General features: G+C 32.5%; 2 protein-coding genes across 2 annotated transcripts; one reads left to right on the forward strand and one right to left on the reverse strand.

Annotated features, from left to right (window-relative positions):
- The first annotated feature begins 9,486 nt into the window (after nucleotides 1-9,486).
- LOC143042010 (anhydro-N-acetylmuramic acid kinase-like) lies at nucleotides 9,487-12,234 on the forward strand. Its single transcript, XM_076214215.1, has 2 exons — nucleotides 9,487-10,400; nucleotides 11,570-12,234. The coding sequence occupies exons 1-2, from the start codon at nucleotides 9,657-9,659 to the stop codon at nucleotides 12,029-12,031; spliced, it is 1,206 nt and encodes a 401-aa protein (XP_076070330.1). The 5' UTR covers nucleotides 9,487-9,656; the 3' UTR covers nucleotides 12,032-12,234.
- A 9,893-nt stretch (nucleotides 12,235-22,127) lies between these two features.
- LOC143043035 (carbohydrate sulfotransferase 1-like) lies at nucleotides 22,128-22,893 on the reverse strand. Its single transcript, XM_076215533.1, has one exon. The coding sequence runs from the start codon at nucleotides 22,891-22,893 to the stop codon at nucleotides 22,135-22,137; it is 759 nt and encodes a 252-aa protein (XP_076071648.1). The 3' UTR covers nucleotides 22,128-22,134.
- Nucleotides 22,894-25,705: the final 2,812 nt, after the last annotated feature.

Genomic DNA, 25,705 nt, shown 5'->3' on the forward strand with positions numbered 1-25,705 from the left:
GTATTATTTTAAAGCATTTTACCTCTTTAGTAAGGGAGACAATCATATTTATGTACTTGTTTTATTGTTCTATAAACACACCAGAGTATATGTATGTTATAGGGAATAAGAAAAAGAAAATGATTTATATTAAACCATCAACGAAAGTCCTAAATTTTGCTTACATCACTTATACTATTACTTACCTGGCAGACTTGAGTAATATAAATTAATGTGGGTTTTCTGTGGTATAATATTTAACCATGTTAATTGAACAATATGCAACCAATTTTCAGAACAAATCATTAAGTTTTTTATGCCATTGTGAAACAAAAGTTTTGAATAACTGTACTGAGATTATAATTGTTTATATCAGGTTCCCTGTTATTAAAGATAATTAGATTGAATTTTGTGATATTTGAAATATTTGATTCAGTTCTAGTACTCACATACAATCTGAAAATAACTATCAGGTTAGAATGTTCCTGTTTACTAGTAGCTATGTACTTATATATCTTTGAAAAGTTATGATATATGCACACTTAGCCTGTCTTTAAACCCATGCATTGTTTTAATTTGATAATTTAAACCTGCTATCACATTGCAATAGATTTGTTATACATTGTATACACAATAAAGCATTTGAATGTTAAGATATTTTTTCAGCAGACTAGACTTTCTTTAACCGTACTTATCTGTACCTTATTTAAACCTGATCACTTGAGATTGGCATTGGAATTTTGAATTATTATGTTAAATTATTTACAGTAATATATTTCAAGTATATTCATGCATGTATATAAAATGTTCATTATCATAGTTTTATGCATTATACAGTTAGTGGAATATATTTTTCTATAGTTATTTAAGCATACTATTATGATTATATTGAAGGCAATTTCATATTTGTTCTGTTGGCTAAACTTTTAAGATAAATATTTTTAGAGATCTATGAAAGTAACATATGCTTAACTTCCACATTGGTGTTGCTAGGTTATAACCATTTGTTTTAACAATCACATTCAAACGCAGATGCATTGTAATGCAATTGTAACTTTTTTACAATCTTTATTAAAACCAGGTATCTTGATAAACCAGACATCCAGAGACAGTACAATCTATATTAAGTATACATGATATTTATGCATGAATCTGAAGGAACTTCTGATATTAAACTTTTTATGTTGTCATTTTGTTCATTATTAGAGGATTGTTTTTTCATTTTCATTGTTGATAAAAGTTAAATATTATGTTTTGTTATTTTTATCCATCCAAATTGAAAGCTTTTCTCATCTCTTGGTGCCGTCGTCTGTTGTCAACTTTTACAAAAACCTTCTTGTCTGAAACTACTGTGCCAAATTGAACCAAACTTTGCCATAATCATCATTTGGGTATCTTGTTTAAAAAATGTGTCTGGAGACCCTGCCACCAAACCAAGATGGCCTCCATGGCTAATAATAATGTTCAGCAAAGTAAGATCTACAAAAAAGTCAACATGACCAAAATGTTCAATTGACCCCTAAGGATTTATTGTCCTTTATTCCTTGAATTTTTAACACTTTTTCGTAAATTTTTGTAATCTTTCACAAAAATCTTCTCCTGTGAAACAACTGAGACAAAACCAAACCTGTCCAAAATCATCATTAGGGTATCTTGTTTAAAAAATGTGTCCAATGTCTAAGAATAGTACATAGGATAAAAGGCAGTTTTGGGCTAATATCTCTAAAACCAAAGCATTTAGAGCAAATCTGTCGAAGGTTAAATTGTTCGTTAGTTCGAGATCTATCTGCCCTGAATTTTTTGTTGCTACCTTGAATTGTTAATTTGAAGAAATTTTGCAGCTTTTTAACCGGATTTTTGTGTCAAAAATGTCGGTTATTGATTTGGGGATGTATGGCGGGCGGGCGGACTGTCGGGCGACAACCAAAAGTTGTCTGTGCATTTACTCATGAAGCGTCAACCAAACCTTTTAAAATTTTAATATGTTGTTACTGACAACAAAATGGAGGTCAAGTTCAATAATGACGATTTTGACTTTTACCGTTCAGGAGTTACGGTTCTTGAAAGTTTAAAAAATGTTGTGTCCGTGCATTTACTCATGAACCGTTCAACCAAACCTTTTAAAATTTTAATATGTTGTTACTGACAACATAACGGAGGTCAAGTTCAATAATGACGATTTTGACTTTTACCGTTCAGTAGTTACGGTTCTTGAAAGTTTAAAAAATGTCGTGTCAGTGCATTTACTCATGAACCAGTCAACCAAACCTTTTAAAATTTTAATATGTTGTTACTGACAACGAAATGGAGGTCAAGTTCAATAATGACGATTTTAACTTTTACCGTTCAGGAGTTACGGTTCTTGAAAGTTTATGTTGTGTCCGTGCATTTACTCATGAACCGTTCAACCAAACCTTTTAAAATTTCCTATTACGAGTTTTGGTCCTTGTAATATTGATAAATGCCAGAACACAAATAAATGTTAAAGAATCCGGTTTACTGTCATTTTGACAGCTCTTGTTGGTTATTATCTTCAACATTATTATAGAATGAGATTAACTGTAAACAGCAATAGTGTACAGCAAAGTAAGACCTACAAATAAGTCAACATGACCAAAATGGTCACTGACCCTGTTAAGAGTTATTGCCCTTCATAGTAAATTTTTAACAATTTTCATAAATTTAGAGCCTCTAGTTATTTCCTTCTATTTCCTAGAAACGATGCTTTTTCCCCTGTACCTATTAGAAGATCACTTCATATTTTAGTACACTCATTTTTGTTTTCCAATGTGTTGATTTTGTTTAAGCATACATGGCCCATTTGTTCAGTATTTCACTGAATCCATAGTTTGTATTATGATCTCTTATTAATCTTTTCTGAAACCATTTTGTTTTTGGGATACGATTGCTTTCAAGCAATCTGTAGACTTTTACCGTTGACTCAGGGCTGCATTCCCTCACGTCAACCGTTTTATTCTAAACATTCAGCAACATCTCAGATTTTTATGATTGTCTTGTTTCAAAAGGTAAAAACAAGCAAAAGGATTGAATATAAACAACTTTCCTGTAATGTTCTTCTCATAATCTTCATGTTTGATATTTCTCTTGAATTATATGCGTGTTTTTAACAACACGGAAAATCAGAATTAAGCAGTATTTATATATAGTGTTTTTATAAATTTAGAAACACGTCAGAGGGAATTCCCCAGTTTTGATAAATGCGAGAGTTCTCTGAATTCCGATAATTCTATTTCTGTCATATAAGAACTGAAGTGGAGTTTTTCTATATTTTACTGTTATGAAACTGATATTTGATACTGTACTCTAATAAAGAAATGGAGAACCATTCATCATATCATTTAATAAACGTTTTTGTTCCAAATCGCAAGTCGCGGGTTTGTTTATGTATTAATGCGCATGCGTATAGTTTTCTTGATTTCAAGGGGTATCAGATTGAGTGGTTGCTCTGGATTCCCCGCTTCATTGATTAATTTGAAACTCATGGGATTATTTCTATGTCTGTCTGCTATTGAGGGTTATTGTTGTTGCATAATTTTAAATCGTTTGCATCATTTAAATTATAAAAATAAATGTCCACATCGTAACGGGTTTACCTATAACACCCCTTCAGCCGAAATGGAGTCTTCCATATTATCGTTTCGAGTTGTCTCCCTTCCGGAAGTATTTTCCGTCAAAATTGAAATACAGTACGACTCGTCAAGAAAAATTAACTCGTTAGATGCCGATAAACGTCGTATTATATTAAGAACGATCTCAATTTAAACAGAGGAGTGTGTACGGAAAGGAGTCATGCCCACTGACCCAAAGGAAATTAATATTTAAAGAGTTAGAAATGGGGTTCCTCCTAGAATTAACGGTGATAAGATACGAAGTGAAATACCTTCTCTCATTCTCAGTGACTGCTGTGGAAAGTAAACTTGGAATTGATAGTACAAAAATAAAACACAATAAGTACGTTGCTCATACACTTGTATGGTATTGTATCCGGGATTGGCCATTTTTAAAGTTGAGTGACTATTCTGATTATTACATTTTGCATGTGCAGTTGAATTAGTTTTGAAAATAAATAATACTATCCAGCTGTACCAGGGCTGCCAAAAATGCGTGAGACTCACGCATGTTCATGCTTTTTTGCGGCAGTATCCTTGGATCTATTTTTTTCCTCTTTGATCTTTTAAATTTTGGCCAAATCTCACGCATTTGCTTAATGAAAAGTTGGCAGAACTGCTATACATGTGTCAATGAAAACTATAGCAATCGTATCCCTCAGAGCATTCTGCTCTTTGATTAAAGAAATCTTTTTGCTCTTACAAAGTCAATGCATGGTGGATGATTCAATGGTCCTACATAATTTATGTACTTTCAGGCAGATATGAATTGAAGATGGCTTCCAGTTTAAAACAATAGAATTCTGTATTCTATATAAATTCATCATAGATACCAGGAATAAAATTTCCTCCACAAAAGACTCATCAGTGATGCTCAATTAAAAAAAAATATTTAAAAGGCTGAATAAAGCACTAAGTTGAAGAGAATGTGGTACCTAAAATTCCAAAAGGTTTATCAACAAAAAGTTATGTGCTTCTTGGAAATAGCTTGTAAAAAATACATATTCTTTCTCAAACTTTTGTTCTGAATTTGATTCTTATCTGAAATGCAAGAATACTGTTATAGAAGCTATAGAAGTATAACAGAAAAGCATTATTATAAGAGGGTCTTCTGCATAGATGTTTCCAACATATGATTATACACAACACAGGAATTATGTCTGGATGATGGTTCAGTTGTCTTCTGCAATTACTTGAAATAAAATCTGAAATAAAAAACATGACCACCATGAAAAAAAGGTTTTCATATAACTCTATGGGAACAAATGCATTTTTTTTAAACTTTTGAATAAAGGTTATAATGATAAGGTTCCAACTTCAAAGGACAAAGTTCACTTATGGCCCAAAATGGCCTGAAATATCAACTTTATCATATAACACCAAAAAGTTCAAAATTTGGTTCATAAATGGGTCTATTTCAAAAGTCTTAATGCTGAATAAATCAGTTCTTTACATTAAAGTACATAATATTCTCCAAACTAGATCCATTCTGGACATTTTGTCAAAATATGATGATTTGGTGCAATTTTCAGACCTAAAAGCTTGAGGAAAACCTAGGCCTCAACCTAGGATTCAAAATGTTTTGTAACAAAAAGATTCTAATTTTGACACATAACTCATCAATATAAAAACTTTTTGGATCGTGGATGGAGGCCAAGGTTAATCATGCCAGAAACAATTAAAATTTTCGAAAAATTTGACTTAAATTAACCTAAAATATAAATCATGTATATTTAAAGTGTCATAGCTTAAAAAATTATAAAGGAAGGTGCCAAAAAAGTATATTTTAGTCATAATAGATTTATCACAAGTGTTTCTATATGAAATTGGTAATTTTTTGGCCGGATTAAAAAAACACAAAAAATATAGGGCCAATTTTAGCCCTTTGCGAACCTTCTCCTTTAGGATTTTATTTTCCTATCAAGAAACAAAGGTGGCCAGTATCATGCAATGTATGAGGTTTGGCTAATAAACTGTCTTCTAAAGAAACCTCACTCTGTGTGTTTTCTAGTCCTTGAATAAATAAACATTAACTTCATGGGTGATCGATTTTATATATGCTGATAAAGTGCTTGTTTCAAGTAAACCGATGAATTTGTAGAATGCACATCATTTTGTTTTAATAATAGGTGATAGGTAAAGTTAATTAGTTCTATTATGGAAGTACTATCTTTATAATACTTCCATGTTTCTACATTGTTAAAAAGGTTTAATGATTTATGGTTCCTTATCATGATATCTACTCATTTCTTTTCATGCACAAATCATTTATATATCTATAATGAGTGTTATTTCACATCATTTATGAATTTCATGCAAGAACTGTACAGTTAAATTTGTTGATAAAATTACTAAAAGGAAATAATGAGAAATCTTGACAATCTTTTGGTTAATAGCACCATGATTTATAACTATGATAGTGTTTAAATCATTTTAAGAGAAATGGAATAGCACATTAGCAACTATTGTATTAATTAATTATATAATTTGAGTAACATTTGTTTAAATCGACAGCTTATCCATTCCCCTAACAGGAATTCAGATTACATTGTTTGAGCAAAAGATCTGTTGAAATCAGTAGACTTTAGAGACCGTCTGTTTGTAAAGCTTGTGCCCATATTAGTTCTTCTATCGCAACAATTGAGAAGTACTTTAGGTGATATATATTTGCTCATTGTGTATATGATATTCCATATATATATATATAAGTACCAAGTTGGTATGGCTTCTCTCGTTTTAGTCCCAATAAAGCTTCTTATATGTGAGGTGTAGTCATTATAGTGACCCTTACTACTCTGCTCTGAATCAGTTCTAGTGTGTCCTTTCTGGTTGGTTGATGCATAGTCTATAACTGTCTGAACCAGAGTTGTATATTCAGTGGCTATGAATGTCCTTGTACATCCGTCTGTTCGTCAAATATTATCATTACACTTTCAAAACGTGCTACTGAATGGGATGACTTAATTGTATTCAGTTTCTTGACCGTAGTGAGTTGTAGCATGTGAATACTTTTCATATCTGCCAGGAACCTACTTCCTGCCTGCCAATACTTTTCAATATTTTAAATGAACTAAACACTATGACAAACGAAATACATCCTTGATCATCCGTGAAGAAGAAATGATTTACATCTTACCAATAACATTTTTTTTATTCAGTTACTTCCTCGAAAACAGTAACCTTCTATCAAGAAAACACAAGCCTTTAATATCAAATCTTCTGCTAGAAATAAACTCTATATCGTCGCTGGGCTTCTAAAATGTTGTAAATTACAAATTTTTCAAGAAAAAAATTTCTCACAAACAGGCTTTGAAAATTTTGGCAAAATGCATGCTTCCAAAATGTCGTATGTGAACTTGAACATTTTTGTAAATAGCAGTGAAATAAAAACGTTGACACTTCTGGATTATCCAAGAACTTAAATTATTTTCACAGAAATAAAGAAATGTACAATTACTTTTTTCCCAAAACCATTCTACAACGATTTTCAAGTTTTCATACAACATTTTGGAAGCAAACTTTACAAACAACTGACTTTGGCAATTTTGTAATATGTCTTATTTCACACATTTTGATTGGTCTAACTGTATGCTATTTTGTGATAACAAAGATTTCCTCCCGCCCAGACCATTGGTGTCAAAAAGTATTTTTAGCCAAAAAAGTCATATACGACATTTTAGAAGCCCAGCGACGATATGCTGGTCCTGGTGGAATGAAATCGAAAGTTCGTCTTGTAAATTTTGAACACATTTCTTTTGTCGCAACGTTCCGATCTCAACCGATCCTGACCATAGTCATTTCTTAATTTCAATATAGATTTAAAGCTGGCCTCTAAACAGAAATACTAAACTCAATGAAAAATTCAAACTGGAATATTCCTTAACTAATTGCAAATTCAAAAGATTCGGGCCACAATAAGGTAGCTCGCGGTCGGTTTACTTTTAATAACCATGCGGGTTTGACCACGGAAGGCAGAAAAACATTTGAAAGATTTTGGATAGGTAAAATGAAATAAAAAATATTGGAATCAGTGGGAAGAGAAAAGGCTACTGTTTACAAAACACGCATGCTGTACATTTGTGAATTCTATAATCATCTTATTTTTTCTACCGTTTTTATTCAACCCTTCGACATCATATAAATATATCTATTTCCAATATTCACTACTAGAAATTCGAATTCTGATATATAAAAATCTAATATGAAACAGAATTGCAATATTTTCTAGTAGCACTGGGATAAATAATCTGAATGTCTTAGACTAGTACATTCAAGATTCAGAATTTAAAACTTCACACAATCCGACGCTCAACTACGTATATCAACCTACGTCACAAATGAAAACAAACAGTCATATTTTTACTTCGTACAGGCATTTTATTAAGCAAAATCTTGCTATATTGTACACCTCCCACTTTTATATGAAAGTAGTCCGTTACATTGACAAAATCATGTGAACAATCCAAACAGGCATACACCTTCATGATTTGAGGAAACAGAAATTTATAATTTATAATCAAATTTTACTACTATTTAACTGTCGAAGATCGGTTATTATCTCTATGTTTTCCAGTTTCTTTTATCGATAAACTAATCACTTGATTTTACATCAGGCAATTTATATTGTGATAGGATACATGTTGTCAAATATAATAGTTTATTAACTTGTTGTCAAACATAATAATTAAATAATGATACCACACTGATACTTGATATTTATATATCAGTTCAATTCTATGTTATTATACACGTTTATATATTTATATGATACATCCTTCAAGTTGACTTTTAAATGTTCTTTTTTTTTTGTGTTTTTGACAACAGAAATTCCAGAAAAACGCGGCATAGTACGACAGAAATTTATATATTCCATTTTGAACACATGCTTTTTACTATTTTTTTTTGTTCACAATTAGTGTCTATCGTATAAACTGACATAGTTACCCTAGGGAACTTGAAATACATTTCTTCCAAAGTGTTCCAAGAGGGAACTTATTATCTTATAACTGAGGACGAGCAATAAGGCTAGCAAAAACCAAAATACCTGTCGCAATGATCCATCCTGACCTTCCATTCCTTTTGACATGGCTCCGGCATCTTCAATGACATATTGACCAAGGTTTAAAATCAGTTATTCGAATTTCGATAATACAGTAATAATATTGAAAATATTTGATTATTATAAGCAAAATATAGAATAAATCACAAAAATATAAAATTTTTATATCTTAGAAAAAAAAAAAGAATTGGTACATTTTTCAAGATTGTACAAGTAAAGGTATGCACATTTTTAATACAGAATTCCTGTTTTGCGTAGATGATAATCATAACACTAAAGTCAAGGCCTTGTGAAGTGATAACTATATTTATATATGATATCCTTGTTAGAGTAGTTATGAACACGAATGCAGTGTGTTAGCCTTGTATGTTAATAACAAACAAACAACACTCATTTGTGCATTAAAGTAACACGAGATATATCAATTTTGAATATATAATTTTATAAATCAATTGGTTTAGTGAAAGTAGAAATGAAACATTTTCGTAACGATTTTCCCCTTATGACAGCACTCAGTGACAGCAAGTATATTAGCTAGCTAGCATTGCATATCAAATATTCAATTCTGCAATGGTAGGCACTATGCAACCACTCTTTCCAAGGATTATTGTATTTCAAGTGGCCAAGGACGAAGTGTGTGTAAGATGATTAAATCAACAATTTTAGGGTGAAGGTTAAATTTGTAAAGGGAAATTGCAATTGTTATAAATACTGTTGCCAGCTGGGTAACAATATTGATTCATAAAAATATTTTTTAACAGTGCATTCATTCAGTACATGAGGACAGACTTTTACCGTAATACCTGAGCGATGAGAGATAAACTTTTAATCATTAGATAAGAAAATTAATAGAGCAGAGGTTGTTTACGTTTTGTCAGGAAGGTGATAACACAACACGAAACAGATTGACGTTTCTATTTCCGATGAATTAAACAACATACTGAGATTGAATTAATGAAGTCTTATATGTTGTGAAATCTTTTAAAAATATGGCATCATTTTCTGGGATAGGTTGCACAACTGGACCTTCTTTAGATGGTTTGGACTTGTGTCATGTCGAATTTACAGGTGACGTGCAGACAGATATATGGGGGTACAGAATAATGAAAGCTACGACAATACCATACACCCCAGAATGGCAAGGGTTACTTCGAACAGCATGCCAGCTTAGCGGGGAGCAGCTTATTCGACTTCATGTGGAGTATGGACATTTTGTAGGGCAAACGATTGACGAATTCATTCAAACTGAAGGAATAAACAATTTGGATTTTGTAGCGTCACATGGGCATACTGTTTTCCATCAGCCAAATTTGGGATATACATTCCAGCTCGGAGATGGTGAAACAACTGCTGTACATTTAAGATATCCATTTGTATGTAACTTTGGTAATAAAGATGTTGCACTTGGTGGTCAAGGCGCTCCGCTAGTTCCTAACGGAGAAAAATTTCTCTTCAGTCACAAAGATATATGCATTAATTTGAGTGGAATTGCTAACATTGGTCTAAGGGGACTTCAAGGTTATGATGTTTGTCCATGTAATTATGTTTCAAATATGCTGGCTAATCTACACGACTCTAAACTGGAGTATGATCCAGAAGGCGACTTAGCACGGACGGGAAAAGTGATAGACGATGTCTTACAACAGTTAGAAGAGCTAGTCTACTACAAGCAACTCCCACCAAAGTCAATGGAATCAGAAAAGATTGAAAATAGTGTGCTACCATTACTTGATGTAAGTTTCAGCTCAACTAATTACTTTTCATTACTTTTTCCATGTTATTGTTTATTTTTAGTGTTGTTGATTCACCCTTTCAAAACATGTGCCATGACCTGAGGCCATGACATTGACCCAATAATATTGACATACAGTTCAATGCCCTTTATAGCACACTTTCAACTAGAAAAGTCAATCTGTATACTGTAATCCTAACTGCAGCAGTATATAATGAAAAACGTATGTGTTGTTAAATTGTTCGTAACAATGTATAAACAAATAGTGTATGTAGAATACTTAAATTTATAGTGTATTTGTTGCTCCGTTATTTATATACATGATATATCGGGTAAACAAATTCAAACCTCAAGTTTAAGTGTACGGATTAGATAATATGTATGTGTACGTGGTCACTTAAAATAAAGTATTGATAATCTATAAAGCTAGTCTAACAGATGTATTTTGGTAGAATTTTGCCTTGATATTTGTATATTGGTATCTTAATTACCTTTAAAAAATCAGTCACCTAATTATGCTACATCCTGACGAAACTGCTAATTTTGTTTAAGTAACGGGGTTTATGAATTGGACATTTTTGATCATTTTGACACATTTTTAACAGTTTTGTACAATGACCTTGTAATCAAAATGTATGCCACATTAGAAATAAAACACCGGGAGAAACGATTAATATTAATTTAGCTAAAACTAATGTTCACCCCATATTTTGTAGACAGAGACAATGACCTTGCTGATAAGCTACCATTAACCTCGGGAAAGGTCTATATTTAAACAACCATGAGTGTCATAAGTATAATTATATCTAAAATAGTAAATATATCTAAACTGGTTTTTATATACTAGTAGATTAGACCGTTGTTTTTTGTTCTATTTGATTGGTTTTACACTTGTCATTTTTGGGGCCCTTTATTGCTTGCTTTTCGGCGTGAGCCAAAGTTCCCTGTTCAAAGTCTTACATTGACCTATAATGGTTTACTTTTACAAATAGTGATTTGGATGAAGAGTTGTCTCGTTGGCACTCATAGCACATCTTCTTATATCTAATTATTAATTAATCAATAAATATTAGTTTAGATTTTGTGTTTATTACCTATTAAATATAGATAATAATAATATTATAGAAAAATCAACATAATACAGATGAATATTTTTTTTTTATTTTCCAGACTAAAAAATACCAAATTCCTGATCTACTCAGGACATTTGCTGAACACGTTGCCAACAGATTGGCTGATGCATGCAAAGATGGACGAAATACGTTGCATGCGGGAACTGTTTCCAAGCAAAATGGCGTAATTAAAGTTTTAGTTTCTGGAGGTGGATCTTTTAATACACATTTAATCGAATTATTTCAATCTAAGCTACTAAATGAAGGATTCGACATTGAGATCGCCGACAGGGACACTATTGTGTTCAAAGAAGCGTTGATATTCGCTTTTCTTGGACTCCGCTGTTTGTTGAATCAAGAAAACATTATGGCATCTGTTACGGGAAGTAAATTTGACTCAATATCCGGGAGCATTCACCGTCCAGTTCATTCAAGTAGTTCCGTTACGAGGATAATTCGATTTTTAATGGAGAAAAATAAACAACGCACAGCCTCGTCATCATCAATTTGCTCCAACTAAAAGTGAACCTGATACCGAGGACGGACTAAGGATACGAGTTTCTCCAATAGTATTAAGCGACAATTTATCTTTACTGTTTTATACTGAGATATAAATCATATGCTAGGAACGATATATTTTTTGGTTTTATTGACAAATAGACTGTACAAATATTTCAAATTTGTAGGTATATGCTCGTATTAAAAGCATTGAACTATTCGAAATTTTGAAACATGCTAAATATTGAATGTTATGTAAATGTGGAAGAACATTATTGAAACATAAGAATTGTGCAATGTTCATATACGTTAAAAACGAGGGTAAGGGGGCATTCAAAAATTATAAGTCCAATAAAACAAACAGAACTATGGCAGCAAATATTGATACATGTTACATATAATAGAAGGCAAATGACTGACCACACGAACTACCACCAAAAGCGTTGGTCAACTCATGTGTGCTCCCGACTGATAAGCAGTTCAAGCTGCAATACTGTCACCCGCCGTGCTAGTAAGTAAGAATTATAGGGAACGTAGTATATCGGTGTTCAATAGTCATAAATCGATTAAGAGAAAACAAATTCGGGTTACAAACTACGATCGCGGGAAACACATCAACTATACCAAGAAATCAAAGAAACAACAGGAACACTGAATTGCAAAAACAAAACCCGCCAACATACAACTACTGTATTTCTGTGTCAATCGGTTACTTGTGGAGAGTTGACTCATTGGCAATCATACCATATCTTCTTTTTTTTATATTAACTGCAGGGTTTGTTACTCATTCTGTGTGGATTCAGTAGAATATATCCCCGTGTCTGTAGTGTGTGCCCTATTATTTTCACTGTTGTAAGAGAGCTGTCTTCTTATTCCATTATATCAATACTGTGTTTCTGTGTCATTCGGTTTCATGTGGAGGGTTGTGTCATTGGCAATCATACCACATTTTCTTTTTCATTTGTTAGATAACAACTGCCATATTCCTGACTTGGTACAGGACATTTAAAGAAAAACTGGTTTAAGGGCTAGACAAACCTTCCGCTTTAAGACAATGTTAAAAAAAATTATACTGCTATGATATAAAAATGTCAACACTACGTGACAGAAGTATAGCACAATCACACACAAGATTATGCATCACAGAGACACGAGCAAATAAAAAATATTATAGTCGACACAACATGTCTACTGTAGAACAACAACAAACAAAGTCAATCAACGACAGCTAATACTACAGGATATGAAAACACAGTGACGCGTTAACGTTACTAACATGTAATCTCGAACTTTATACAATTGTATTCACAATACTCGTCAATTTTCATTACAATGATGCTATTGAAAGGCAATTTTATAATTATTTAGACTACAAACGATAAGATATAACACATTATCCAACTGAAACCAAAACAGAAACATAAAAAATGAATTCATGAATGTAGGATGTACAAAATACCGAGACACGTAGTCACACTTGTTATAACTGTCATAATTAGGAATATGACAATGATGATATGGAAAGGCAATTTTATGATTTTAGGACTTTAAAAGACAAAACACATTATTCTACCGAAACCATAACAATAAATACATGAATGTTGGATTTACAATATACCGAGACATATCGTATAGCTATGCACACAATATAACAGTCTTATTCCCCTTCCCTTTCATGAATGTGACCTACCGAATTAGACTATTTACCGGATTTGTAATCACATAGGCAACACGACGGGTGCCACATGTAGAGCAGGATCTGCTTACCCTTCCGGAACACCTGAGATCACCCCTAGTTTTTGGTGGGGTTCGTGTTTATTCTTTAGTTTTCCTTGTTGTGTCATGTGTACTATTGTTTTTCTGTTTGTCTTTTTCATTTTTAGCCATGGCGTTGTCAGTTTGTTTTAGATTTATGAGTTTGACTGTCCCTTTGGTATCTTTCGTCCCTCTCTTATTCGGTAATATGTCACGTTTTAGCAGACAGATGACATAGATGTAAACCTACAATCGAGGATCTGGTTAAAAGTTATTGGGTAGTTTAAAAACAGACACATCGTATGTTAATCTTTCTTCCTCATTACTCGGTTGTATATGAAGTCAGTTTAGTGTGAACATGCACGGCATTTGGAATCGACACATTGACCAACATTTCATCATAGGCTGTGATGAACTTGGGATGTTGTCTCATCGGCAATCATACCACATTGTTTTGTATTATCACCAATACAAAACATCATAGTGTCCAGTAACAAAATCACATTTTACGTTAAATAATCAATAATTCTCTAAATACACTTCCGAAATATACCAACAGGAACTTACCTTAAATAAGTCAAATATTAACAGTAACAAGCCTTCTGTGAGATTACTTAGTCCCGGCCTGGTAAAAAATTCATTGCATTGGAACAAAGTTCTGACTTGATCTATAAAATGTCATGGTGTAAACTATACAACAAATATTTTCAAGTCGATATCTTCAAGCATTGCAAAAATATTTGTTGTAAATAAACTGATTACTTAAGCGAATATTGTAACTCCAATGACCACAACTCTGCATTAATTCATCAGACCAAATTAAATTTGAACGAGATCTGCAACTTGTCATTTTTTAAAAATTTTTTTTTTATATAAATTAACTGTTTGTAAAAGTAAAAATAATTCGAGATACTAAGTATTTTCTTATCCCAGTCATAGATTACCTTAGTCGTATTTGTCACAACTTTTTCTTTTGAACTTTATACTTGTTTGGCCTTTTAACTTTTTTTGATTTGAGCGTCACTTATGAGTCTTATATATGTAGACGAAACGCGCGTTTGTCGTATCGAAATTAAAAGCCTGGTACCTTTGATAACTATTTATTCCACTAGGTTGATGCCACTGCTGGTAGACGTTTCGTCCCCGAGGGTATCACCAGCCCAGTAGTCAGCACTTCGGTGTTGACATGAATATCAATTATATGGTTATTTATTTTATAATTCAACTGTTTGAAAAGTAAACATTATTCGAAATACTAAAGATTTTCTTAGATTACCGTAGTCGTATTTGTCACAATTTTTAAATTTTTTGATCGGAGCGTCACTGATGAGTCTTATGTAGACGAAACGCGCGTTTGGCGAATCGTAATTATAAGCCTTGTACCTTTGATAACTATTGTCAAGATAAATTTATATACCAATTTTCAAATCAATGTCTTTAAGCATGACGGAAAAACTGTTTGTTTGAGTGAATTTTCTAAGTCAAAGGATCATAAATCTGCACAAAATCTTCAGACCTGACCAAAATAAACGCGATCTGCAACTTGTCATGATAAGACTTTATACCAATTGTCAAATCGATATCTTCAAGCATGACGAAAACAATAGCAGAAAACTGATTATTTGAGTGAAGTCTCTTAGTCCAAGGACCATAACTCTGCAAAAAGTCTTCAGACTTTAACAAAATTTGAACTTGACATATAACTTGTCATGTTGAAATCATACACCTAATATACAATCAATATCTTCAAGCATGACGAAAAAAGGTGTGGAAAACTGATTTGCCGGACTGACGGAAGGACAGACAGACAAACAGACAGACAGACGGAAGGAGTGTAAACATAAAGACACATTCGACTTCGTCGGTAGGGGACTAATAAGTCTCCTTTTTCTAGATTTAGACAGTTTAATTTTACACAAGAACTCTATACAAACATTCACGACAACAGAGATGATTTTTCTTTCCCTATTGTAAATTTTTACTTTTTTCAGACGGTGATGTTCTTCTAGCTCCATCTTACGCTGTTTATTTTTTCAAACTTGTTCATTATGTTCATGTCTATGAGCTAAATCTATCTATTACATGTAAATTATTAAGTCCATAGTACATTGTAGGTGCTTGAGGACAGGACCTCATGTTGAGCCCTATAATCCTTCCCCTTTGTTGTTATAAATCCTCGTTTTCTCGTATATATAAATTATTTGTACCATTTGTATACTAATTTATCTTATTTTTACTCTTAATATACATATACACTGTCAAATGGTTATGTGCAGCGCTCTATAGCCCAATAGTCACATTGATGATGAGTAAAAAAATTTAAAGTAAAACTATGATAAATTTGTTCACATATGGTACACACATATGATATATATGAGGAATCGGTGATTTATAATATTTAAGGGAGAGGGACTATGGGGCTCAACAAAGTGTCCTATCTTCAAGCACCTCAGTATGATTAAGTCATGGATTTCGTTACCATATCTTACATTAAACCTTTACTCAATTCTTCCATAATAGATACAAAGATATGGACTGCAGGTTTAGCTGTACCTGGAAAAAACTTATTTGAAATGGAAATGCGCATCCTGAATTATACGAAAATTGTGTACCGACCCGGATATTTAGATTCATTCCGTCAATCCGGGTAAACTATCAATTATAATGGGTAACCAATATTCATTTTTGTAATTAAAACTTTCAATATTGGTTTAAATTGGTATGGATATGGATTTTTTTATGAGTGAATTAAAACCATACTACATATTATAGTACAGCGGTTACAAGCATATTTCTGACGAATTGTGCACATCCTGCTACAAGCATGAAGTTTGGAATAGATCTTCCTCAACCAGTAGTCTTTTAATTCAGATGGGGAGGCATCATACTTAAATCAGCCCAATATCGTAGGCTCGTATGTGAAAAGAGGTTATTGCCATGCTATATCATACTATTTGGAACAAATCTTTGTTATGAACTACTTTTGGATATTTCATACAGATTAGATGTATCAAAAAGCATACTTCCGTTAAAATCCAACATGGCGGACATTGTACTAAAATAATTCATTTATTTTTGGGGGGCAATTGAAATGTGTTTTAACGTATTGCTACTATCATTATATTGTGCAGGAACCTTTCTTTAGTGCTTCTCGTGGATACAATGTATAAGACATATGCCTTAAAACCCTTACTTCCGGTAATATCCAAAATGGCAGACATAGAAATATCATTTTCTATTTTAATATTCAACTTTTTTTTCAAAATGTAAAGAAAATGTAGTTTTTTTCTGCTGGTCATTAAACTTTTGGCTTTAAGTTATCCTCAAAATCCCTGATCCTTATCTGTTGTAAATGTTTAAATACAAAGTTGACACATCTGGTCAAACCATATCTTCGATGTAGAGTTTTGGATACTAAAACATTTTAAAAATTACAACTACTTGGCCGAAAATAAATGTTTATTCACAGTCACTACCACATGCACACAAAGCAGTGCACGGGAGACCCAATTTTCCACATTAACAACGACCGCGGCATCCTTTCTTACATCCACAATATACAAGCTTCTGACAAAATGATGAGGCCTCAGAAAGAGTTTTTTTTAAAGGTGATCCTCTTTGTCCCTTCGCAATCCATTAACGCCAGGCCTTGCGGTTATAACACTTTCAAGTCAGTTTTTTGTACTTGCACTCCAAATCAACAAATCAAAATATTGGATTTCATGTTTCGAGCATGATTTTTGTGCTCTGAGCACTAAGCAAAGTTTTATGACTTCAACCCTTGTACTGGGTAGCATAAGAGCCAATTCCAACTTCGTCCCCATAAACACATGCCTTAATATATTGCACGTTTTACATGCTAGTAAAGACTAGACCAAGTTGAGGGAATAGCCTCAATTAGCCTTCCTTTTTGCTCAAATATTTATTTTCTTGCTTCGTTAACCATGTTAACCCCATCTGATAAATTTGTGCAATCTTACAGTAAAACCCCGGTGATTTAGGCTGATCAATCATCATTCTTTATTAAAAAGTCACATCTACAAATGCCATCAATGTCTTCCACGCTGTCTTTTGTCCCTTTCAAGCAAACAGAGAACCGTATCACTACCGATAAGGACATGGATCACAATAAGTGTGTGTGATCACTCATTGCCTAGTTCATTTGAAAGGTCATTGATAGATATTTATCCAAAGCTCTTTGGTCTCCCAAACACAATACATAATTCGTCTACCCCTATGTCACGGGATCATCAGTAACGAATGTTCGAACATGGTGCTAAACTTGAAATACATCACGTGGTGGATAAGATAGAATATCCTGAACATTTGTTGCTAAAACTACGATACGAATCCAAGTCTTCATCAACTCTTGGAACAGTTTCAATGTATTTTTAAAAGGTAAGGACATAACATACTCGTTATGAAACACATTGAAACTGTAACAACAGTGGATGTAGTCTCAGATGCGTTCTTAGACAATACCGGTAGTTTGAAGGCTGCTACAAGAAGCAAGAGCTACATTTAGGGGAAAAGGAATACACAGACGAATCCATGGTCGAAACTGGCAAAGTTTTCTGAGAGATGATGACAATAAGAAAGAACTTTTAAGTTTTCATTCACAGCAGCTTGTTCAATAGATTTTGATGTTCTGTGTTATCCACCACATGATGATGTTTCCAGTTTAGCACAATGGTTACACGAAGAGGCTGACACTAGATTCAAGATACATGTGTCTGATGTAGTGAAACACAGACTTAACTGAATCATGACTCGACAGTGGATACTGATACTGACATTGGTGTTTTGCTATTCCGTGACAGAGGGACAGACGAACTTTGGCTTGCATTTGGAAGTAGAAAAAGCTATCCATGACCTAGGCATTGAGAAATTACACATTTGCAGGAAAAGGAACTGCGTTGTTTACATGGATGGCGTTTGAAGATGTGACTTTATCATTTAGAATGATGATTAGTCAGCCAACATCACAAGATATGGATTTGATAATGTAATTGATAAAACGATACATGCTTTTGTTGTAAGATCGAACACTTATCAGATGGGGTTAAAGAAGAAACGAAACATATGTTTCTGGAAGAGGACAGACTTATTCAGGCTATTTCCATGACTCGGGTCTAGTCTTTTTCAGCATGTAAAACATGCAATATACCATGGCGGGTGTGAATGAGTAACAAGCTTGGAATTGGTTCCTATGCTAACTAGTCCAGACACTTATGAATAGCGAAGGGAAACTATGATCCATTGGAACCCTTTTGGACAACTCTTTGTGAGGCCTCTTCATCTTATCAGGAGCTTGTACATTATGGATGTAAGACACAATACAATAGTCTTCGTAAATGTGGAAAATCAGCTCTCCGATTGTGAATAAACATGTATTTTCGGCCATGAATTAGTAATTCAAAAGATGTTTTGGTACTTTAGTGATTTTATTTTGTTTTAATCAATCAATCCAAAACTCTACAACAAGTATATGGATTGAGGACTCATCTTTGAAATTAACGCTATATTGTTTTTTTTAACTGAAGTGTTGACTTTGTATTTTAAGATTTACAGAAATAGTGGTTTCGAGGATAATTTAAAGCCAAAAGTTTAAAGCACAAAACAAAATCATTTTCTTTTCATTTTGAATATTAAATAGTAGTTAAATAGTAAGGAAAAAAATGATCAATATTTTTATGTCTGCCATATTGGATATCACCGGAAGTAGAGATTTTAAAGACCTAATTTATGTCCTATAATCAGTATCCATGAGAAGCACCAATGAAAGGTTTTTGAACAATTTAATGATAGAAGCAATACTTTAAAACCCATTTCAATTACCCTCCCTAAAAAAAACTTATTTTCGTACATTGTCCGCCATGTTGGATTTTACCGGAAATAGGGTTTTTGAGACATCAAATCTATATTATATATCCAAAACTAGTACATAACAAAGGTTTGTACCAAATATTATGATAGTAGCACGTACTAGCCTTCGATATTGGGCTGATTTAAGTATGATGTGCGCCATTTTGGATTTTACCGGAAGTGAGACATTTTTTTCAAATGCCTTCTTATCTGAATTAAAAGAGTAATAGTTGAGGAAGGTCTATGCCAAATTTCATGCTTGTAGCAGGATGTGCACAATTTTTCACAAAGCCGCCGTTCTATTACATGCACTTTCACGGAACTACAATATATCGATACATAAAGTTTGGCTTTGCACAATGTAATTTTTATTCTAACTATTAATGAAGTCATTTCGCTAAGTCCATTGGACGTTTGAAGTGTTTTGATTTATATTTAAGTCTAAGTTTCAAGATTTTTTTTCTTCAAAATTTGTCCTCATTAAGATCCAAAGGGTACTTTGATGTGCTGAATAAAATGCTGTAATTAGATTTGGGTCATGAAAGGTAATTATTCAATATTAACTTCGTAGGTTCCTAGAACAGTTTCATTATGTGTCAGAAACCTATGTTGTGTCGAATATGTAATCACAATCCAATATCCCTTTAGCCAACACATATGCTATTTACACGTAAAAAAAAGTATACAAAACAGCATAATGATATAGACTAAATTATAAAAATAAGAAGATGTGGTATGATTGGCAATGAGATTTCCAAATCATATTAAAAGTGGTACATAACTACCCAAACGCCATAGCAAAATATGTACATCATAAGTAGTTGATAAATAAGTAAAACAAGTAGTATAGCAATAAACAGAAATAAATTCCGACATGAGATGGAGGTGATTTTGTTTTTCCAAGTGCATATATTTTTTTAACAACACAACTGCTACAGATGTAATTCCTTGCATTAAATTGGGATTAATTATCCCATTAGACGTTTAATTTTACGTTACTTCTGGGAAGTTTTATTACTAGACATTACAAAGACCATGAATATAGCTTTTCAATAACAATAATCGAAATTATATAATCCTTTATTTCATTCTATTGCAATCATCGTTTTTCACATTGTTTTACAATTTGGAATGAAGGAAGTAGAGCTACCTGAAAGTGCATTTAGTTCATTCTCAAGTGCCTTTGGATTGTATAATGATGTTTATTTTCTAAATAGATATAACAAATTTGTTCCTACAACCAATCGTCAGTATACAATTTTCCGTTCAAAAAGTCAGAATGTTTTCATTTTACCACTTATACAATTTGGAATGTTGGAATGGTCATAGACATATTTTAGAAATGTCACTTTCCGTGTAATCGTCTTATGTGATTAGTAATTTAGAATTATTTTTTTTTATGCCTTCTTTATTTAGCCTTCGGAAAAATTATTATTAATCTTAATTAATTATATAAATATATGCCAATTCAATACAGTTTGTGCATACCCCCCCCCCCCCCCCAAAAAAATATAAATAAATAAATAAATAAGAAGTTAAATAAATATTTCAAAAAATGCATGGTTTAATCTTGAGAAATCAGATAACTAACACATGTTAATTTGAAATATCAGCTAACCTGCTTTTATATTTTTCCATAGCTGAATTTTGGTATTTGGTTTTATTGCTTTTTGACTACTTTAATGCGTATACTTGTTTTCGATTCCAATCACGACTAATTACAAAAATATCTCATTAACATTCTGAATTTGAACGTTTGAGCTTTTGTGTTTTCCAAATAATTTCCTCATTTAAGACATTATTAAATTATGACATACATGTACCACGCGATCTTCGAAAAACAACTAACGCCCCTAGCAGAAAGTGAAATGTATACTTACCCTTTTGGAGCATATATTACAGAAGTTTTAGATGTATTGTTTGTCTCGTCAAGTAAGAAGTAAAATAACAAAACCACTGACCTCCAAGGAAAATTCAAAACGGAAATTTTTTCATCAAATGGCTTAGTCAAAAGCTCAAATACATCCAATGAATGGAAAACTGTAAAATTCCTGACTTTGTTACAGGCATTTCCTTATCTAGACAATGATTAGGCTGTTATTTACTCACTACTCCTTTTTGTTGGTCATGGTGTTGCCTATTATACTATAACTTCTGGCATTATTTTTCCTTCATCGCCTCTTGTTTTCAAATGTAAATGCTTTTCAGTTTTGTAATTTTATTGCTCTTTTAATTTTTTTATTCGAGCGTCACTGATTAATCTTTGACAAACTAAACGCGCGTCTGGCGTGCAAAATAAGAAGACTGGTGTCTTAAATGAGTTTTGTTTGGTTAATCTCTGATCTTAAATCTTAATTTAACAAAATTTACATGGTACAATGTTTGAGGATAGTGTTAAATGAAAATGCAGACAAAACGCGTAGAAATCGTCAAAAATAGCTGAATGTAAGGCGGGTACATCAACAGCTAAATTTCACGACCTATGTCACTCACTCGCTCGTAAATTTAATCTGGAATTTCTTGTCCAAAGTGAAATTGTTTGTTCGTACTCTTATTCAGATGAAGAGGAATGGATATATTTTTTAGCATGGTTTCATCAGAAATTTGTAGATATCCAAGTCTGGAATACACGTGACTACACAACTTGTCCACGGTGTCGACAAATGACATATAGACTAATGTCCTCCATCTATCAACTAACTCTTTCGAGTTATGTTTGGCAATGTAGTTCCTGGCTTGGTCCTTTGTAGTTGTCATCTTTATCAAAGTTTCTACAGTTCTGTCGGTAAATGTCAAGTTCAAATAAATATAAATATGTCTAGTTTCACTCATAAGATGCATCGTAAAAGTTTCATATTTCAACGGCAAAACTCTTTCAGGATAATACTGCGAAAACATGTCAAATGTTATAGCATCATGAAAAATACGCGCACACACATTTTCTGCATGGTCATTTAAAGACACAAATGTATTCTCCTTCGAGTTATAAAGATTTCGTATTTGTGATCGGATAATAGCTCTCGGATCTCTATATAAGTAAATTATTTTTAAGTTGTCTAATTCCGATAGAGCCTTGTTTAACAAAAACATTGGGGTACGGATAGTTTTTATTATAACAAGTTTTGATTTTGTACACGTGTTTTCTAATAACTGCAGAGTTGCTTTGAAAATACGTGGATAACGAAATTTACCATAAATTTCTTTTGTATAACGTTCCCTAAAATAGAATAGGTGTTTTCCCTGTATCTTTAAATACTGGAACATTTCCTCATCCCAATACTCTAAGGGAATTTCAGTTAATTGGCAGGTAAACCAAGCTCTCAAAATATGTTCCGCAACTTCTAAATATGTGCTGAAAGTCCTAAAATAAAGTTAATGTCTTTTTCAAAAGTTTTCTTATCCACTTCAGATTTTACAAATAATTGTTTAAAAACACAATAATCTCTATTTGGACTAATCACTAACGTTGTCGTGTAAGCATAACTTTTATTTTATTATAAAATGAACGTCAAAATCCATGTTGGTTCAAATATTTCCAAACCGTATTGAAAAGTAACGCATATAAGTATATATTATCATTTTTATCTTTATATAAATTGAGTTACTAAACATCTACACTAAATCATTTTCGACTGTCACTGTTCAACTTTCCATATAACCATTTATACTTTTTCATTTCTTTTCTTCGATAAAATCATGTCTAGTGATAAATTTAATTCTAAATATTTTCTTCTTTTAAAACTTAGGTTTTCATGGGCACACTTGCTTCCACCGCCAATTACAATAAGTACTGAAAGTGATGTTAATCCACAAAAATCACCCAATCACTTTTTTTTTTAAACTTCCATCTCATAAATCCTTCTGGTAAATTTTTCGATATCTTTTTTATGTTTCATATACCATTGCATATTATCGATTTCTTCTTATAGATTTCAAACAAAAAGTCTAGAGATACCTTTATTCTCTCAAGATTTAACAATAATAGTTTTGTTTTATACTATCTACTATTAGAAAAATAAAGGCAACATTAGTATAGGTGGCACGGTAGTATTTCCTGGCCCATAAGGGATAATGATAGCCTTTTTAGAATTTTCAACACTTCGTAACACTGCAAAAAAATTCTACATTCACAGTTAACTGAAGTACTTTCATTTTACTATTCAGAAATGAATTTGAATGTGTACCATGACCGTTGCTATTTTTAATAACCGAAGGCTACTAGTGCTTTTAGGTCTTTTCTCATGCAGTGAATACTCAATTAAAAAAAATCTCAAAAATCCATTTTTATCTGTTTGTAAAATTATTTCATATTTTTCTACACCTGATTCATCCCTCAGTTTGGGAAAGTGTGTTCGGTTGATACTGTATTTTTAGTCCAATCATACTGTTCAGATACACTCACTTAGGTAGGGTAGACAAAAGATCAACCAACATTCTGGAATGCAAATACTACCGTGCCACCTATACCGATGTTCGAAATTCATTAATCGATTTAGAAAAAAAACAAATCCGGGTAAGAAATTAAAACTGAGGGAAACACATCAAATATAAGTATTAAGAGGAGAACAACGAAACATTTTTATGAAACTATTCAGCAGCAAATGACCCCCAAATAAAAATATTTACCTTACACTACCGTCAGCAAATCGCAGTACTCGATATCCAAATTTCAAGAAATGAAGAGGTTCAAAAATGTAGAAAACACTGTCATCAAGCTTCAAAATATTTCCAACGAAACACGACCCACTTCGAGAGTATGTTACTAACACAACAGGGACAGGCATTTGATTTGGTTGTAAACCTACAAAATAAAAAAAGAAATTGAAGTTAGTTATATTTTATGTCTGTTTGGTAGGGTTGTTGTCTCTTTCACATATTCCCCATTTCCATTCTCTATTTCATATACGATTATAGAAAAATAAAAGAAGCGTATTTGAGAGATTGGCCAGGTTCAAAAGAAAAAGAAAATCACAAAAATACTGAACTCCGAGGAAATTCAAAACGGAAAGTTCCTAATCAAAAGAGCAAAATCAAAAGCTCAAACACATCAAACGAATGGATAACAACTGTTATATTCCTGACTTAGTACAGACATTTTCTTATGTAGAAAAAAGTGGATTGAACCTGGTTTTATAGCTAGCTAAACCTCTCACATGTATGACAGTCACATCAAATTCCATAATATTTACAACGATGAGTGAACAAAACAAACAGACACAATAGGTAAAAATGTCAATTATACAACAGTCAACATTGTGCTATAATCCTAATCACAAAAATAAAACCATAAAAACATGTAACAAAGAAGAACAAAATAGCATACAGATCAAGCATATTAGTAAAAATCAAAGACAAGGATACACACATTTACCATTGTACAATAAAACAATGACGGGATGTATAAATTCAGAGCCACGTCTTATATGTAACGAATAAACATAAAAAAGCATATAGACAAAGCACATAGCAAAAATGAAAGACGAACAACAAACAAGTATTCGAAGCAACACCAAATGGCATCTAGACTAAACACATTAGCAAAATGAAGGACAAGAATACGATGATATTATAAACAATAATGACATTATGTACATTCTCAATAATGACACTATGTACATTCTCAATAATGACATTATGTACATTCTCAATAATGACATTATGTACATTCTCAATAATGACATTATGTTCATTCTCAATAATGACATTATGTACATTCTCAATAATGGCATTATGTACATTCTCAATAATGACATAATGTAAAATATCTCGTGAGTATTACACGATAAGTTAGACTAAAAAATAAATGAAAAGAACCGCCGTTTGCTAAAATTTTCCCAAAACAATCATATGGAATTCGAATCTTTGATGAGTTTTTGTAACAACTGGGTAGATGGGACTGCTGGTGCATGTTTCATATAACTGAGGTTTCAACTCCTAAAGTGTTTCGGTCCTTACACACCCTTGGCTATAAAAAAATTAGGCTTTCAGCGTTCCTATAGAAGGTGATTCCAAAATAGCGCTTTGGACGCATGACATTTATAACGATTTTTTTATCTCTCACTTTCTTCGTCTCCGA

This window comes from Mytilus galloprovincialis, chromosome 8 (assembly GCF_965363235.1).
Source record: "Mytilus galloprovincialis chromosome 8, xbMytGall1.hap1.1, whole genome shotgun sequence".
NCBI classification, from domain to species: Eukaryota; Metazoa; Mollusca; class Bivalvia; order Mytilida; family Mytilidae; genus Mytilus; species Mytilus galloprovincialis.